We start from the raw sequence: 16841 nt of genomic DNA, 5'->3' as shown, positions 1-16841 counted from the left end.
GGTGGGGAGGGGTGAGGGGGACAAAGCTGGGCCCCAAACCACAGACCTCTTGCCCCGAGCGGGGTGGCAGTGCCAACCAACAGATGTCAAATGCAGAAAGAGGGTCTTTATTATGAAAAAGCAATGGTATCTAGGAAAGTCATAAACTGGTTTCTTTCTAATAAAATGGCAAAGTGGATTTCTTAAATAATTTACAAAGGGCAGAAATAACTACTGGATGGGGCCGTGCACCCACAGTGCCCTGTGCTGAGAATGTAACTAGGTACCTGGGACCCAGGGTCTTAGGGGATAGTCATCTCGCCCAGCTCCTCTGGGGCTTTGGTACGAGAACCAGAGCTGGAATCTGGGTTTCCGTGAGCCCCGGCATCGGTGACACGGGGCTGACTCCTTGCAGACCCCACTTCCGGGCACATTGCTCCGAGCTGTCAGATGCTCCCGGGTGCCTGTACTGCATGTTACAAACGAGGCGCCCATAAAGCTCACGTGAGGGATGAGTTTCGAAGCCCAGAAAGGGAGTAGAGTAAGCGATTCCCCCACCTCTCCGAGGTCTCCCTGCGTCACTCGCAGGCTGTGGTAGGTGATCACTGGCAGGCCGAGCGGTGGTCGGAGCAGAGGTCCCCGAGCAGCCTCCACTGGGCTTTTGTTAGTCAGGTCCTTGCTGGCAGCGGCCCAGGGACACTGCTGGCTCCTGGGTCTTCAGGAACTGGCGGGAGGCACGGATCCTGGGTGTGAGGGCGTGGTGGTCAGATACGGCTTGCTTCCCGCAAGACAGTGCTCCCTCCGGGCCCCTCATGGTGGGGAAGGCAAGGGAATTGGGGACACCGTAGCCTTCCCCCCGCAAAATGAGGAGCTGGAAGGGGTCTCTATGGCTGCCTGGGGGCCCAGGTGCTCTGTTAGTGATGGGCTTTGTGAGGTCAGTGGCTCCAGCTCCTGACAGGTCAGGAGACTTGCATCCTTCCTGCTCTGCTGGGCCCATTGTGGGTTTTTTCCAGAAAAGATTCAGTTCTCTAACATGCCTGCAAATATGCCTATGTGCTGATGCAAGAGGAGGAGGAGGAAGATGCTTGGGAGGAAGCCATTACCTGAAGGGCGCAGTCCTCAGTCACGAATGAGAGAAACAGTCATGTCGCCACTAGAGGCAGGAAAGTGGGAGGGAAGACGCCATTGAGGGCAGCAGGCTCTGAGGGGCCCTCCCTGCCTGAGCCAGACAAGAGCAGACCTCGCGGTGTGGCGGGGACGTGGCCCCCTCGGCAGGTATTCAGAGGGGACAGGGCCCCACCTCAGAGCCCATCACAAGCACGTACAAATGGCCTCCAGTCACGGCAGCTCCCAGCCCAGGCCCTGCCCCCGGGATGGGGTCCTAAGCAGACAGACCAGGCATTTTGAGGCAGTCATGTTGCATTCCCCAATTCCATGGGTGGGCAGGGCAGAGAGGAGCCAAGGGGAGTGGTGGAGGAAGGGCAGATCTTTCAGGAACCAGGTACCTGGCCGAATGTCAGCTTCCAGGTGATGGAGAAATATGGGGGCCCAAGGCCCAGGGGGCCACACACATCCAGGGTGTGGCCTTCACCACCACCCCAAGCTAGGTTTTCATCAAGGAGGAGACCTATGCATGTTGCAGATGAGGTGACAGAGGCTCAGAGAAGGTGAGGCATGAGCAGGGTCACACAGCGGGGCAGAGCCAGAACCAGAGGCCTGCCTTAAAAAAAAAGTGGCCTGGCTCAGGGGTCCCTCCCGGCCATGTCGCTTTGAAGCACGGCAGGCCAACTCACCTCTCTTCAGCTGCGATGACTTCGTCCAGCTCTTGGGACAGCTTCTGGAGACGCTGGATTCCTGCCCCTATAGGCTCCAGGTCACTGTCAGACTCGCTGAATGGAAGGAAAAGCCGCATGCACAGTCACTGTTGGAACCCTAACCCACCCAGCACTGGGGCCTGCTGTGTGGGCCCAGGTGAGGACTGGCAGGTGCTGGGAACATGTCACCCCAGACCCCCACTCCGGAAGGTGACATCAGAGCAGCTTGGAGCAGCTGGCAGAAAACAGCTGGATCAAGGCCCACCAGGCCAAGGTCAAGGATGGGTGACCTTGCAGAGCTGAGCACTGCTTTCTCCACTTGAAAACTGAGCCTCAGGCCTCCAGATGGCTTCAAAACTGACTTCCGGGTTCACCAGGAGCTTGGGTGAGTGTGATACCTCTTCCTTTGACAGATGGGGAAACCAAGGCCCTGAAGAACCTAGCGGGGCACAGCTGGGCCAGAGCACGGTGTGACTCGGCTTGGGATTTTCCTGGCTCCACGGAGCCCCAGGGCCCGGTTAGTGTTTTGGGGGTGGGCAAGGTGCTAGTCCATTTACCTGGGGGAGCAGAGGGGCTCTGCCGAGGAGTAGGGGCTCCGGAAGGCAGCCTCCCTCCTGGACCGCCGCCTTGGGTGGGCCCGCGGGCCCGCGTGGGCAGAGAGGTGGCGATGCTCCCACTCCCTAGGGTCCAGGGCTGAGCGGGCGGGGCCGGCTCCCGACAGCCAGCTGCTCTGCTGGCTCAGGCTGTGAGCTGGGGGGCTGCTGCCCTTCTGTGCCCCTCTCTTCCTCCTTCTGGCTTTCACCTGGGTTTCCACCAGCCACTTGGTGCCGCTCTGGCAGGACTCCTGGATTCTCTGTGACAGGTACACAGGTGAGCTACCCCAGAGCCCGGAGGCATAGCTCCAACCCCCCAGCCCACCAGCTGTCCTACAAGTCCAGGCAGCTCCAGGCGAGGGGTGCGCATGAGTCCCTGTGAAATGGGTCCACAGTAGGGATCCAGCTCCCAGCCCCCGGGGGTGAGTGCTGTGTCAGCAGCAGAACCACTGTGGTCTAAGTCCACACCCTCTTCTGGGACACAGACTGACCCAGACTCAAAGGGGAGGCCCAGAGAAGACCAGGCCTACCCCCAGGATACATGGAATAATTTCTCTCCCTGCCTCTGGTCTCACTCACTCCAATCCACCCTCTACTGTTGCATGGATAGCCTTCTCAAGGACTAATATTTGGCTCAGAGGCTTCTCCACAAAGTGTCCAGAAACAGCTTCCCACTCAGACACCAAGGAGACGCCCCGCCCACTCCCAGTTCTCTCCTTGGAGGCCGGTCCATTCTCACAACTTCGGTCCTTCCTGGGTGTCACACCCCCAGCCCCCACCTCTGGCTCCAGGTTTGGAGACATGTCCACTTGGAAGGCCCAAGGACATGTCACACCCAACACATGTGGCATCTTCCTGCCCACACTGCACATCTGTACCAAATCTTCTCGAATCTACCTTCTGAGCAGTTCTTAAAGCTGCTCACTCCTTGGCAAGGCCAGCCCCCCAGGCCCCCTCGGGGCAAATCTGCTTCTAACCCACTGTCCATCAAGGAGCTAAAAATCAAGTTCTAGGGGGCCAGTGCCAAGATGGCGGAGTAGAAGGACACATAGCTCACCCTCTCCCACAAATACACTGAAAATTACATCTACAGACCCATCAATTCACACAGAACACCTCCTGAACTTTGGCAGAGTATCTCTTACTTTGAAATACAAGAAGATTCCTCACAAAAATCAGTAGGAGAAAAAAAGAAAAAGGAAACTGGTGTAGGACCTGTCCCGTGGGGAAGGAGCAGCAAAGGAGGAAAAGTGCCCTCATGCTGGGGTGCCCCCTCTCCAGCAGGGAAGTCAGTAGGGACAGAAAGAGAGCTTCTGAGGCTTGGGGGAGAAAGCAGCAGCCGCTTAGCAGAAAGAACTGAGAGAAACCAGCACAGACGGTCCCTGAGATCCCTAGCCTGAGACACGAGATGGCAGGGGTGGGCCGGACTGGCTGCTGGAGCTCAGTGACGAGCCGGGGCGGGGTGGTGGTGGTGGGGCTGCAGCCCTTAGGGGGCTGGAGTGTGGTGTGGGCTGTGGCTGTGAGAGTGTGCAGAGCAGAACATCCTGGGACCCCTTTACCCCCACCAAAAAAAGCAACACTGCTGATGCTCCAGGCGGGGAGGGCCATAGCCGTTGTCTCTGCTGGCCCAGAGGGCATTGCTCAGCACCACTGTTGATGGGCGTGTTCTTGTGAGAAGAGAGGCGGGGCTCAGTCATGGCCATCACTATCGCTGATGCGCAGCTCCCAGGCAGAGGAGGGGTGGAATCCTGAATCCATACCCAAGGGCCACCCAACTTCACAGGTGAGACTGAGATTTGATTATAGCCCCAGGCAGAGAGGGCAGATTTGCTCTGCTCAAGCCTTTGTGGACCTGCACCTCTAAGAGGAATGAGCAATGAGCGGAGTTCTGGTGCACAGTGGGGGTGGGTTTGGTGTTAACGCAGACGTGGGGCTGGAGTCTCTGTGCTGACCCTGCAGTGGATCCAGGTGTGTGACTGCACACTCGCCATGGTGGGTTCTAGTGCTTGACGTTGGCAGGTCTGCACTGGTGGCTGTGCAGGTGCAGAACCTGGGGGACACCAGAGCAGGTTGCTGACATTCCCGTGGCTGAGGTGGGGACAAGGGCAGCATCAACAAAGAGTACTTTGTTAGCCCGTGTAACACATGACAGACAACACCCCAGAAGACACTTCCTGGTGGACATCTCCTGGGAGGTACGCTCGGCGGTTTTTCTTCCAGCTGAAGCACTCCAACCCGGCCTACCACATACTGCAGCTCAGAAATGGGTCTAGAAGCCTCTATTCCAGCAACAGGGGAGCAGACCTGGCCCCTGTCAGAGCTGTGACAACCACAGAACAAAAAGAAGGCCCTGCTCAACAACCAGGGCAGACTCTGATCGCCACAACCACAATCAAAGTAATAAGAGTCAACACACATGGAAGAAAGACATGGCCTCTATACTAAAAACATCCCTTGTGACAAAATTACTAGATGTGCACAGTCTACACAGGAATGCTCACACTTGAGGGAAAAAAACCCAACAGCCCTTCAGGATCACAGTAGATAGCTGATACTCCTAAATCCACAGAGTCTGAGAAGTGTAAGTAAAATGAAGAAGCAGAGGAACCACTCCCAATTAAAAGAACACAGAAGTCCCCTGAAATAACAAACAATGAAATAGACCTTGACAGTCTACTAGATCATGACTTCAAAAAGGTGGTGATCAAAACACTGAAGGAAATAAGACAGACTATGAATACAAATGCAGAATACTATAAAAAGGAAATAGAAATTATAAAGAGGAGCTATTAAAATCAGAAAATTCAATGGCTGAGATAGGAGCAGAGCTAAAGGCAGTCAAAAGCAGACTAGATAATGCAGAGGAATGAATAAATGATTTAGAAGACAGGACAAGAGAAATCACTGAATCAGAGCAGCAGACAGAAAAAGCAAGGGAAAACCAATGAAAGCAATATAAGGGACTTACCAGATAATATAAAGCATGCCAACCTATGCATACAGGGGTCCCAGAAGGAGAAGAAAGAGAAAAGGGAAGGAATTGAAATTGAAATTTGAAAACATCATGACTCAAAACTTCCCAAACCTAAAGAAGGAACTAGATATCCAAGTACAGGAAGCACAGTGGGTCCCAAACAAGAAGAACCCAAACAGACCTATAGCAAGACATATTATAATTAAGATGGCCAAAGTTAAAGATAAAGGCAGCAAGAGAAAAAAAAAAACTTAGTTACAAGGGAACCCCCATAGGGCTTTCAGCTGATTTCTCTACACAAACACTGCTGGCCAGAAGGGAGTGGCCAGATATATTCAAAGTTCTGAATGAGAAGAAGCTGCAACCTAGGCTACTCTATCCACTAAGACTACCCTTTAGTATAGAGGGAGAGATAAAGAATTTCACAGACAAGCAAAAACTAAACCTATTGTAAAAGAAATAATGAAAGGTCTACACTAAATAGAAAAGAAGCAGGAAGCTACAGAAAAGAGAAAACCACAACTGGAAATGCAATAACTACAATCAGCTGCAAGAGAATAAACATGAAGATGTAAAAGAGGACATCAAAATCATAAAAGGTGGCAGAGTGGAACAAGAAAATGTAGATTTAAAAAAACAATTCTTTTTTTGTTCTGCTTAGGATGTGTTTGAGCCTATATGACTACCAGTCTAAAGTCAACAGATACAGTAATGGGTTCACATACTTGGAAAAACAGGGTAACCACAAATCAAAACATACAATAGAGTCACAAAATCACAAAGAAACCAAGCTAATACAAAAGAAAATTATCAAACCACAAAAAGAAAAATGAAAAGAAAAAGAAAGGAACAAAGAAGAAATACCAAATCAACTGGAAAACAAAGTTCAAAATGGCAATAAACACACATTTATCAATAATTACTGTAAATGTCAATGAAATAAAAGCTCCAATCAAAAGACAGGGTGGCAGGTTGGGCAATAAAACAGGAGCCTACAATATGCTGCCTAGAGACCCACTTTAGAGTGAAGGACACACATAGATTGAAAGTGAGAGGGTGGAAAAAGATATTTCATGCAAATGGAAATGACAAGAAAGCGGGGGTAACAATACTCATATCAGACAAAATAGACTTTAAAACAAAGGTCATAAAGAAAGAAAAAGAAGGACACTACATAACGATTAAAGCAGCAATACAAGAAGAGGATATTACACTTGTTAACATATATGCACCCAATATAGGAGCACCTGAATGTACAAAACAAATAGTAACAGACATAACGAGAGAAATTGATGGGAACACAATAATAGTAGGAAACTTTAACATTCCACTAACATCACTGGACAGATTTTCCATACAGAAAGTCAACAAGACAACACAGATACTAAATGACACAATAGAACAGTTGGACATAGTTGATATTTTTAGGACATTACATCCCCTCAAACCAGAATATACATGCTTTTCAAGTGCACATGGAACATTCTCTAGGATAGATTGCATACGTGGACACAAAAGAAGTCTCAACAAATTTAAGAGGATAGAAATTATTTCAAGCATCTTTTTTGACTACTAATGGCATGAAACCACAGAAAGACAAATGAAATAAAAACAACTGCATGGAGACTAAACAACATGCTACTAAAAAACCAATGGGTCAATGATGAAATCAAAGAAAAAATTAAAAAATACTTTGAAACAAATGACAATGAAAACACAACCACACAAAATCTATGGGGTGCAGCAAAAGCAGTCCTAAGAAGGAAGTTCATAGCAAAACAGGCTTTCCTCAAAAACCAAGAACAATTTCAAATAACAACCTAACCTACCACCTAAAAGAATTAGAAAAAGAAGAACAAACAAAACCCAAAGTCAGGAGAAGGAAAGAAATAATAAAGATCAGGGAGGAAAGAAATAAAAGAGAGATTAAAAAAAAAAAAGCAACAAAGCAGAAAAAAAAATCAATCAAACCAAGAGCTGGTTTTTTGAAAGAGTAAACAAAGTTGACAAACCTCCAGCCAGGCTCACCAAGAAGAAAAGGAAGAGGACCCAAATAAATAAAATAAGAAAGGAAAATGGAGAAATTACAACCAACACTACAGAAATACCAAAAAACAAACAAACAAACAAACAAAAAACCCCACAAGAGAATACTATGAACAACTATATGGCAACAAATTAGACAACCTAGAAGAAATGGACAAGTTTCTAGAAACATACAGTCCACCAAAACTCAATCAAGAATAGATCATTTGAACAGACTGATCACTAGAAGTGAAATAGAATCAGCAGTTAAACCTTCCTGCAAACAAAAGTCCAGGACCAGATGGATTCACTGAGGAATTTTACCAAACATACAAAGAAGAAGTTATACGAATTCTTCTAAAACTCTTCTAAAAGATTGAAGAGGAAGGAATACTCCTAAACACTTTCTATGAAGCCACCATCACCCTGGTACCAAAACCAGACAAAAACTACCAAAAAAAGAAAATTATAGGCCAATATGATTGATGAACATAGAAAAAATCCTCAACAAAATATTAGCAAACAGAATCCAACAGCTCATAAAGAAGAGTATACACTATGATCAAGTTGGATTGATCCCAGGGACCCAAGGATGGTTCAACATACACAAATCAATCAATGAGGTACACCATATCAACAAAAGAAGGGATAAAAATCACATGATCATCTCAATGGATGCAGAAGAAGCATTTAATAAAATTCAACACTCATTTATGATAAAACTCTTACCAAAGTGGGTATAGAAGGAAGAAATCTCAACATAATAAAAGCTATTTATGACAAACCCACAGCCAGCATAATACTCAATGGTGAAGAGTTGAAAGCCTTCCCACTAAAATATGGAACAAGACAAGGATGCTCACTCTCACCACTTCTATTCAATATCATCTTGGAAGTCCTAGCCATAGCAATTAGAGAAGAAATAAAAGGGATTCAAATTGAAAGAGAAGAGGTAAAATTGTCACTATATGCAGATGACATGATATTATATATAGAAAACTATAAAAGCTTCACACAAAAACTACTAGAGCTGACAAAGAATTTGGCAAGGTAGCAGGACACAAGATTAACATAAGAAATCAATTGTATTTCTTTATACTAAAAATGAAATAGCAGAAAAAGAAAGTAAAGAAACAATCCCCTTTAAAATCACATCCAAAACAATAAAATACTTAGGAATAAATCTGACCAAGGAGGTGAAAGAGAGAACTACAAAACACTGACTAAGGAAATTAAAGATGACTTAAAGAAATGGAAAGATATCCCATGCTCTTGGATTGGAAGAATTAATATTGTTAAAATGGCCATACTGCCCAAGGCAATCAACAGATTTAATACGATCCCTTCCAAATTATCTACGACATTTTTCACAGAACTAGAACAAATAATCCTAAAATTTATATGGAATCCCCAAAGACCCAGAATTGCCAAAGCAGTACTGAAGAAAAAGAATGAAGCTGGAGGAATAACCCTCCCAGACTTCAGACAATACTACAGAGCTACAGTAATCAAAACAGCATGGTACTGGCACAAAAGCAGACATATGGATCAATGGAACAGAATAGAGAGTCCAGAAGTAAACCCACAGATCTATGGTCAATTAATCTTCAACAAAAGAGGCAAGAATATACAATGGAGAAAAGACAGTCTCTTCAACAAGTGGTATTGTGATAACTGGACAGCTGCATGTAAATCAATGAAGTTAGAACACTCTCTTATAGCATACACAAAAATAAACTCAAATAAATATAAGACAAGACACTATAAACCTCCTAGAAGGAAACACAGACAAAACATTCTCTGACATAAATCTTAGCAATGTTCTCCTAAGGCAGTCTACCAAGGAAATAGAAATAAAAGCAAAAGTAAACAAATAGGACCTAATTAAACTTACAAGCTTTTGCACAGCAAAGGAAACTATAAGCAAAACAAAATGACAATGTACAGAATGGGAGAAAATATTTGCAAATGATGCAACTGACAAAGGCTTAATTTCCAGAATATATAAACAGCTCATACAACTTAATGACAACAAAACAAAACAAATAACCCAATCAAAAAACAGGCAGAAGACCTAACCAAGCAATTCTCCAATGAAGATATAAAAATGGCCAATAGGCACAGGAAAAAGTGCTCAATATTGCTAATTATCAGAGAAATGAAAATCAAAGCTTCAATGAGGTATCATCTCACACCTGTAAAGAATGGCCATCATTCAAAAGTCCACACAAGATAAATGGTGGAGAGGAGAGGGCGTGGAGAAAAGAGAACCCTCCTACACTGCTGGTGGGAATATAGTTTGGTGGAGCCATTATGGAAAACAGTTCGGAGATTCCTTAAAAAACTAAAGACTTACCATATGATCCAGCAATCCCAGTCCTGGGCATATATTCAGAGGGAACTCTAATTCAAAAATATACATGCAGCCCAATGTTCATAGCAGCACTATATATGATAGCCAAGACATGGAAGCAATCTAAATGTCCATCGACAGATGACTGGATAAAGAAGCTGTAGTATATTTATACAGTGGAATACTACTCAGCCATAAAAAAGAATAAAATAATGCCATTTGCAGCAACATGGATAGATCTGGAGATTGTCATTCTAAGTGAAGTAAGCCAGAAAGAGAAAGAAAAATACCATATGAGATCACTCATATGTGGAATCTAAAAAAGAAAAAAGAAAAAAGAAGACACTAATGAACTTATCTATAAAACAGAAACAGGCTCACAGACATAGTAAACAAACTTATGGTTATGGGTGGGGAAAGGGAGTGGGAAGGGATAAATTGGGAGTTTGAGATTTGCAAATATTAACTACTATATATAAAATGGATAAAAATTAATTTCTTCCATATAGCAGAGGGAACTATATTCAATATCCTGTAGCAATGTATAATAAAAAAGAGTATGAAAACAAATATATGTATTACATGTATGACTGAAATATTATGCTATACACCAGAAATTGACAAATTGTAACTGACTGTACTTCAACAACAAAAAAACCCCACCAAGTTCTAAGACAAACAGGGTCCTACTACATAGCACAGGGAACTATATTCACCATCTTGTAATAGCCTATAATAAAAAAGAATATAAAAAAGAATATGTGTATATATATTTGTATGTATATATGTATAACTGAGTCACTATGCTGTACACCAGAAATTAACACAACATTGTAAGCCGACTATACTTCAATAAAAAATAAAATAAAGTAAGAGAATTAGATCAGAAAAAAACCAAAACAGATTCTAATTTGCTAATTGGACCCAATTCCTCCCCCTGTTGAAAACTCTTCCCACTGGCTCCCAGGGCTCCTAATGGCTCTTGGGAACATCTAAACACATTCAGCTTGGACCCTTTCTCATGTTCCACCTTGCCCTGTCCTCTGGTCATACACAGACTAAGTTCCTGCCGTTTCTGTTCAGCATCTTGCTCTCCCTCAACCCGGGGTCTGGACTATTTCACCTGCCTTGTGCACTCCTCATATGTCCCCTTTCCTGGGTGAATTCCATGGAATCACCTCCTCCGGGAAGCCTCACTGGCTAAGCTTCTTTTTGGTGTTCCCCGATCATTAGCCCCGTGCTTGTGATTTCCTATTGCAATAGAGCTCTCTCTCATCTTGTGAGGCTCTGTTTCCTCCATAACACTGTGTAACACTCCATAACATCCAGCTGTTTGTTGAGCACCTGCTATGTGCCAGGAACTATTTGGAGTGTGGAGGATACAGCAAACAGATCAAAGTCTCTGTCTTCAGGGAGTCTATATTCTTGGGGTTTCCTTGGGGGCAGTCATTATCCAGCACCAAAGAAGCCCTCCACACCTGAGCATGGTCAGCATTACCTGGGACACGGCACCCAAGGCGTTCTTAGCTGAGCGAGCTGCTGCCTGGAGACCCTGCTGCCCTGGCTCCGGGGTTTCCAGGCGTTTCCAGGAGGAGCCCGCCCCGAGATTGAGACTGACTGTTCTCAGGGGCAGCCTCCTTTGGAACTGTCTGCACAGGGAGCCCAGGGCCCCGCTGGACGTCTGGGGGTGGCCGACTGCAGGCTGCAGGGCCTTGCTCTCCTCCAGCTGCTCCTGGTTCTGGAGCGATCTCCGACGTATGGTGGCCCCCACGCCCGGCCACCGAGAAGCCATCTGCCTGGCCAAGAGTCTGTTCTGCCCACCAGATCCTGGGGAGGAGATCAAAAGGAAGGTCAGCAAAGCATCCCCTCATCCCATTCCCAGGCTCCACAGAGAGCCTGGGTACCAGCAGGGGACGGAGGTCCGGGAGGAGATGGGATGGAGGCCCTTGGGGTGGGGCACTTGGCAACTGTGGGAACAGGAAGGACAATGCTTTCTAGAAGAGGATTCAGCGAGGCCCAGAAGAGGGTAGAGGCTGAACAAGGCCGGTCAGCAAGCGTCCCTTGCTGCAAGTGTCTAAAACAGCTCTTTCATTCCAGCCTCATTTCCGTTATCCGCCTCAGGCGGGGAGGGCGGAGGTCAGAACCGGCTGTGGCCAAGCCTCAGCACTTGGCCCGGGGCAGGACCAGCGGCTCTTTCACACGCTCACCCTGACCCAGCGCGCTCCCGTGGGCTGACCAGACACTCCGATTTCCATCTGGCTACACCCAGGGCCCCACATGCCGTGCCGGTCCTGACTAGAGCCTCCAACCTCCCGTCCTAACCCTAAACCCCTCACCTCCCGTCCTAACTAGAGACCCCTCCAACCTCCCGTCCTAACTAGGGCTCCCCCTACCCCGTCCCCGTCCCCGGTCTTCTGAACTGGAGCCGCCCCGCTCCCCAGCTTGCACTCACCCAACAGCGCCCAACGCTGACCAGACGCTGACCACAGCTGCTCCTGGTCCACCTAGCCGATTTGAAACTCCGTGCGGATCCGCCCCCTGGCCCTGTCCTCACAGCTGACTGGCTCCATCCCCGTCCCGCTGCCGTGCCAGGGATCCGATTGGCCCCTCGGCTAGTGGCGGCGAATCCTGCTCTCGGATTGGCCCTGCCGTCCCCATTCATCCCTCTGAATGTCCGCAGGGCGGGGAGCCACGCGTTGAGGCCGCTTTGTATCTGCCTGTCCCGCCCGCCCGCCCGCGCTGCCTGCGGAGTCCGTGCCCGCGCCGGCCCTACCCCAGAGCCACCTCCCGACGCTCGGCCCGGGGCCCCTGGGCCCCCTCCTTAACCACCAAGGTTTAGGCTGGTCTGACTGGGCGGGGCGGAGGCGGGGTCCCGGGCTCCTACGTTTTTGTTTTTGTTTTTCGTGGAGGTACTGGGGCTTGAACCCAGAATGTGCATATTGGGCATGCGCTCTACCATTGAGCTAGAGTTACCCGGTCTCAGTAGTTTTGTCCAAGAGAACACGGGCTGGAAGCTCAGAGCCCTGGGTTTCCGTGGAGGTTTTGTTTCAAATTTCCCTCGTGACCCTTCCTGAGACAAGGCACTTCCCCTCTGCTTTTCTCAAACTCGCCACCTACACTGACCCCAGGAAAAGCCATCCTGGAAGTGGGGACAGACCGAAGTACCCCTCCCCTTCTCCTCCAGTTAAGCCCCACCCCCCTGACCCCCTGACCCTTCCCTCTGTCCGCGTGAATGCCTCCCAACCGTTAGCATCCAAATAAGCTCAGAAATCCTCCTTGTAGAAGCCCCCCCCCCCCCCTTTTACGTGACTTCAAAGCAGCGCTGGTCTCTCCCCGCCCGGTTTCCTGGTTTTCTAGCTGCTGTCCTCACCTGGAACTCTCTCTGCCCCCGCCTCCACCCCCTACAACCCTACTCTCGTTTTCGACCGATGGGCTCCTTGAAGCTCTGTCCTCCGCCCTCTTCATCCCTGGGTAATCTCACCATGGGATGAGGACAGTTAATATGCAAGAGGCACTCACTGTGCACCAAGTACTGGCTTTCCAAGCACTTTATACGAGGAACTCACAAGACCCTCTTTGCAGCCTAGAACTGGATGAGGAAACGGAGCTGTAATGGGTTTGGTTGGGTCCCAATTTCCCCCAATTAGTATGTGGCACGGCCAAGGATTCAAACTCTGTCAGTCTGGGACCAGGGTCCATGTGCCTCACCAGCACACCTCACTGCCTCTCCTCAGCCTGCACCTCTCCCCGGCAGGTATATCCAGCCGGATCCTAGGCGCCCCTACCCTCATCTCCTTGTGGGTGCTGCAGGCACCTTACACCAGCGCGCCCCAGCTGCATCACCCTGGTCTCCTGCTTCCCTGTGTCCCCTCCCCTCCCTGGCTTTCCAAATACCTCCTTGTGTCTGATAGATTAAGCACTGTGCTAAAAATGGTCCACAAAAGTCAACAAAACAGACACATTCCTTACCCCCAGGAGGGAGCTCAAATCTAGTGTGTGGGGAGACAGATGTAAATGAATCAAATAGCCAAGAGTTAATCAAAGAAAATGATGACACAAACATTGTCACTTAAAGCTGAGACCTAGAGAGTGAGGTCACCAAGCAAAGAACGTGTGTGTGAGTGTATGTGAGTGATCTTGCACAAGGAACATCACGTCTGGGGGACCAGGACCCACTGTGAGACACCCAGCACACGCACATGTGTGTAAGTGAAACCAAAATTTCAGAAAACAACCCTCCACTCTGTGCTATGTGCCTTGATATTTTATTTCCTATTTCATTTCTTAAAACAGGCTGGGGGCCAGCTTACTACGTGCATCTTACCATGGCTCGCTGAGAGTGGTGAGCTGTGGTTTGAAAAACATCACTCTGTTTTGCCTGTTCAACTTCTTCTCCTGGTTGAGTTGTTTCCCAAGGGTCTGAAATGTTCATTCCCACACTTCTGGGACACCTGTTGAGTTTGTTATTGTAATTAGGGAATTTAATGGGGGTCCTTACCCAGTGAAAGAGGAGGCGGGGAAAGCAAGAATCATTATTTTTCTGAAAACAAAGTTGAACATGTGGGAAAGACTCAGGCAAGTTGACACAGAAACAAAGCCTGTCCCGCTGGACTGTCTGGTACAATTGTCCATCCGTGCCTGTCCTCTTGCAGTGCATGGCACGGGCACCACGGGCGTGGACACAATAGCTTCTGGGTGTCAGGCGCTTACTATGTGGATGCAAAGTGCTCCCTTAATCCTCACAGCAACCCTATGAAGCAGGTACTATTTGTATTCCCATTACAGGTGGCCATTCTGAGATTCAGACAGGTGGAACAGATCGCAGCTGGAAGTTTAACCCCGGAGGTCTGACTCTGAAATCTGAATTCTTAACCTGAGATTCCACGGCTACATCAAGTACGGGAACCACAGAGTGGATACTCCCCCGGGGCCCTCCCTGCTTGGAACTTTCCACCCCCTCCCTCAGCACCGTGACTGGCAGGCCAGGTGAAGCAGAGAAGTATCCATGGCAACCGGAGGAGGAAGAAACGGTTTCTTCTGAATGAGGAACCACTCCCGTTGAATGGCGTGGAGGGTGGGAAGGAGGATGCACTGAGGGGAGCAGGCTCCCAGAGGAGGGGAGTGGGGTGCAGGGGCTCCTGGTTCTCCTTATAAGGAGGAAAAACCAATCTGTGGTCCCAGGCTGAGGCTTTCTGGGTCCAGTTCCATCCTTGCCTCTGTCGAGGAGGAGGATAGAGGAGGAGAGGGAGCACCAACCCCGCCCTGTGCTCAGAACTCCCTGTCAAATGGAGCACATCCGCCAGTTAACTTGACCTCATGGGACTGCGAGTGGGATGGAAGAAACAGACATTAAACTGTGCAAAATGCCATGAATGTGAGGTCTAGTGGGCAATGAGAGGGCATAAAAGGGATGGAGAACCCCATTGGAGCTGGGAGGTTGGGGCAGGTTCTCTTAGTATATGGGGACCAAGCGAGATGGAGAGTTTTCCAATAGAGGGGTCTGCAAAGGCCAAAGCTAGGAGGCCAGAGCTCCGCCAAATTCCAGGAACAGAGGAAGGAAGAGCGAGATGGAGAAGCCAAGAGGCAAGGGCTGCAGGGCCCCATTGGCTGGGGAATTTATCCCCAGAGCAGTGGGAAGCCTTTGCTGAATTTTAAGACTGAAGTAGGTTTATTGGAGTTGCATTTTAATGAAGTCCATTAGGAGGGAAGTCTGAAGGCCAAGCAGTGGCTGGGGGGGTCTGTCTGGAGGCAGTGCCCAGAGTATCTCATCCTTCTCAGCAGTGAAACCAACCCCCCCCCATCAGTTTCAACACCCCCTTCCCTTTGCATCCTTCAGCCTTGCCAACCACGGGCCAAATCTGCCAGTTCAACCCCTAGATACTCTGCAGTCCCTGTGTGCCTTATGACCTTCTGCAAAGGGAAGCAGTGGAAACAGAGGAAGAATTTGCAGCAGTGAGAGAGACACGACTAGAATGTTTCTTCCACTGTGAATTACATCACTGCCAGAACATTGCCGAAAACATAAAGCCTCGTATCATGAATACTTATAAAGCAAACACCCATGTAACCATCACCTGGGTTAAAAAACAACATTGCCAGGACTCCAGAAGCAACCCCTTGCCCCTGGTCTGTGTCCTCCCTCCCTTGGCTTTTATGAGCATCTCTTTGATTTTTCTTTGTATAGTTCTACCATCAAATATCCATCTTAGGGCGAGGGAGGGGTAAATTAAGAGCTTGGGATTAACAAATACACATGACTATATTTAAAATAGATAAACAACAAGGACATACTATATAGCACAGGGAACTATATTCAATTTCTTGTAATAACATATTGTAGAAAAGAATCTGAAAAGATGTGTATGTGTATGTATAACTGAATCACTTTGCTGTACACCTAAAACTAACATTGTAAATCAGCTATATTTCAATAAAAAACAAAACTAAAATAAAATCCAAACAAATATCTATCTTACCTCCTACATATGCCACAGGGTCAGGACATAAGAGGTGGGATCAGCCCTTTGAACGCAGCTCTCTTGGGCTCCTAGTGCAGTGTTCCTGTCTCTCCATGTGTCCCTTCTCCCTGTAATGGGGCAGCCTCAGGTCAGGAAGAGAAAGTTTGATGCAGCTCAGAATCCTTCCCCTAAAGCCTTGGGGAGCCAAGACGGAAGAACTTGAATTGGCCACACGGTGCCGCCAAACACCAAGTCTTCACATTATTTTTCACTTTCAAACTCGAAATGCCTGGGTCCCAGGGCACAGGGCTGAGACCCTCCAAAGGGGACAGGAGAGCCCACTGCCCTCAGCCAGACTCTGTAGGGGAGGCAGGAGTGGGGCTGGTGAGGGGGCTGGTCCCTTAATTTCCTCCAAACCTGCTCCTCCCTTCTTTTACTCCATTTTCGTGGTCTCCCAAGCCAGACACCTGCCGACTCTTCCCTCCCTGCACAATGTTACATCCTCCTCTGGGCAAATCTTGGGGAAGGGGAGATAGGAGAGGGGAAACGGGAGATAGGAGAGAGGGAAGGCAGAACTGCAAAGGCCGCAGGGCCCCAGCCTGGGGTCCAAAGGGACTAAGAGTCTGAGACCAGGGCCAGTGCCCC

The 16841-nt window shown here is 48.2% G+C and overlaps 1 protein-coding gene across 4 annotated transcripts; it reads right to left on the bottom strand.

Annotated features, from left to right (window-relative positions):
- Nucleotides 1-86: 86 nt before the first annotated feature.
- On the bottom strand, nt 87-16304 carry PIMREG (PICALM interacting mitotic regulator). 4 transcript variants are annotated; one of them, XR_004326502.1, is made up of 6 exons: nt 12191-12262; nt 11237-11565; nt 2351-2646; nt 1773-1868; nt 538-722; nt 87-448 (listed from the first exon to the last, which is right to left on the bottom strand). XR_004326502.1 is itself a non-coding variant. In XM_032498019.1 (6 exons), exons 3-6 carry the CDS (start codon nt 11528-11530, stop codon nt 644-646), a joined length of 765 nt encoding a protein of 254 aa, XP_032353910.1. In that variant the 5' UTR covers nt 11531-11565; nt 14063-14189; nt 16215-16304; the 3' UTR covers nt 87-643. The 4 variants fall into 4 exon arrangements, 3 of the variants coding, with proteins under 3 accessions (XP_032353910.1, XP_006177083.2, XP_032353909.1); XM_032498019.1 differs by lacking the exon at nt 12191-12262 and adding exons at nt 14063-14189; nt 16215-16304 and having other exon boundaries at nt 87-722; XM_006177021.3 differs by adding an exon at nt 1083-1132 and having other exon boundaries at nt 87-722.
- Between the last annotated feature and the right edge of the window lie 537 nt (nt 16305-16841).

This window comes from Camelus ferus, chromosome 16 (assembly GCF_009834535.1).
Source record: "Camelus ferus isolate YT-003-E chromosome 16, BCGSAC_Cfer_1.0, whole genome shotgun sequence".
NCBI lineage: Eukaryota > Metazoa > Chordata > Mammalia > Artiodactyla > Camelidae > Camelus > Camelus ferus.
The sequence above is the reverse complement of the archived record's forward strand: the minus strand, read 5'-3'. Positions and strand labels throughout refer to the sequence as shown.

Excerpts from the sequence above, each read along its gene's own strand:
- PIMREG (XM_032498019.1), bottom strand. The coding sequence starts at position 11,530 with ATGGCTTCTCGGTGGCCGGGCGTGGGGGCCACCATACGTCGGAGATCG. Across the intron at positions 2,647-11,236 it reads CCTTGGGTGCCGTGTCCCAG|AGAATCCAGGAGTCCTGCCA; the intron begins GTAATGCTGACC and ends TACCTGTCACAG. Across the intron at positions 1,869-2,350 it reads GAGCCCCTCTGCTCCCCCAG|CGAGTCTGACAGTGACCTGG; the intron begins GTAAATGGACTA and ends CCTTCCATTCAG.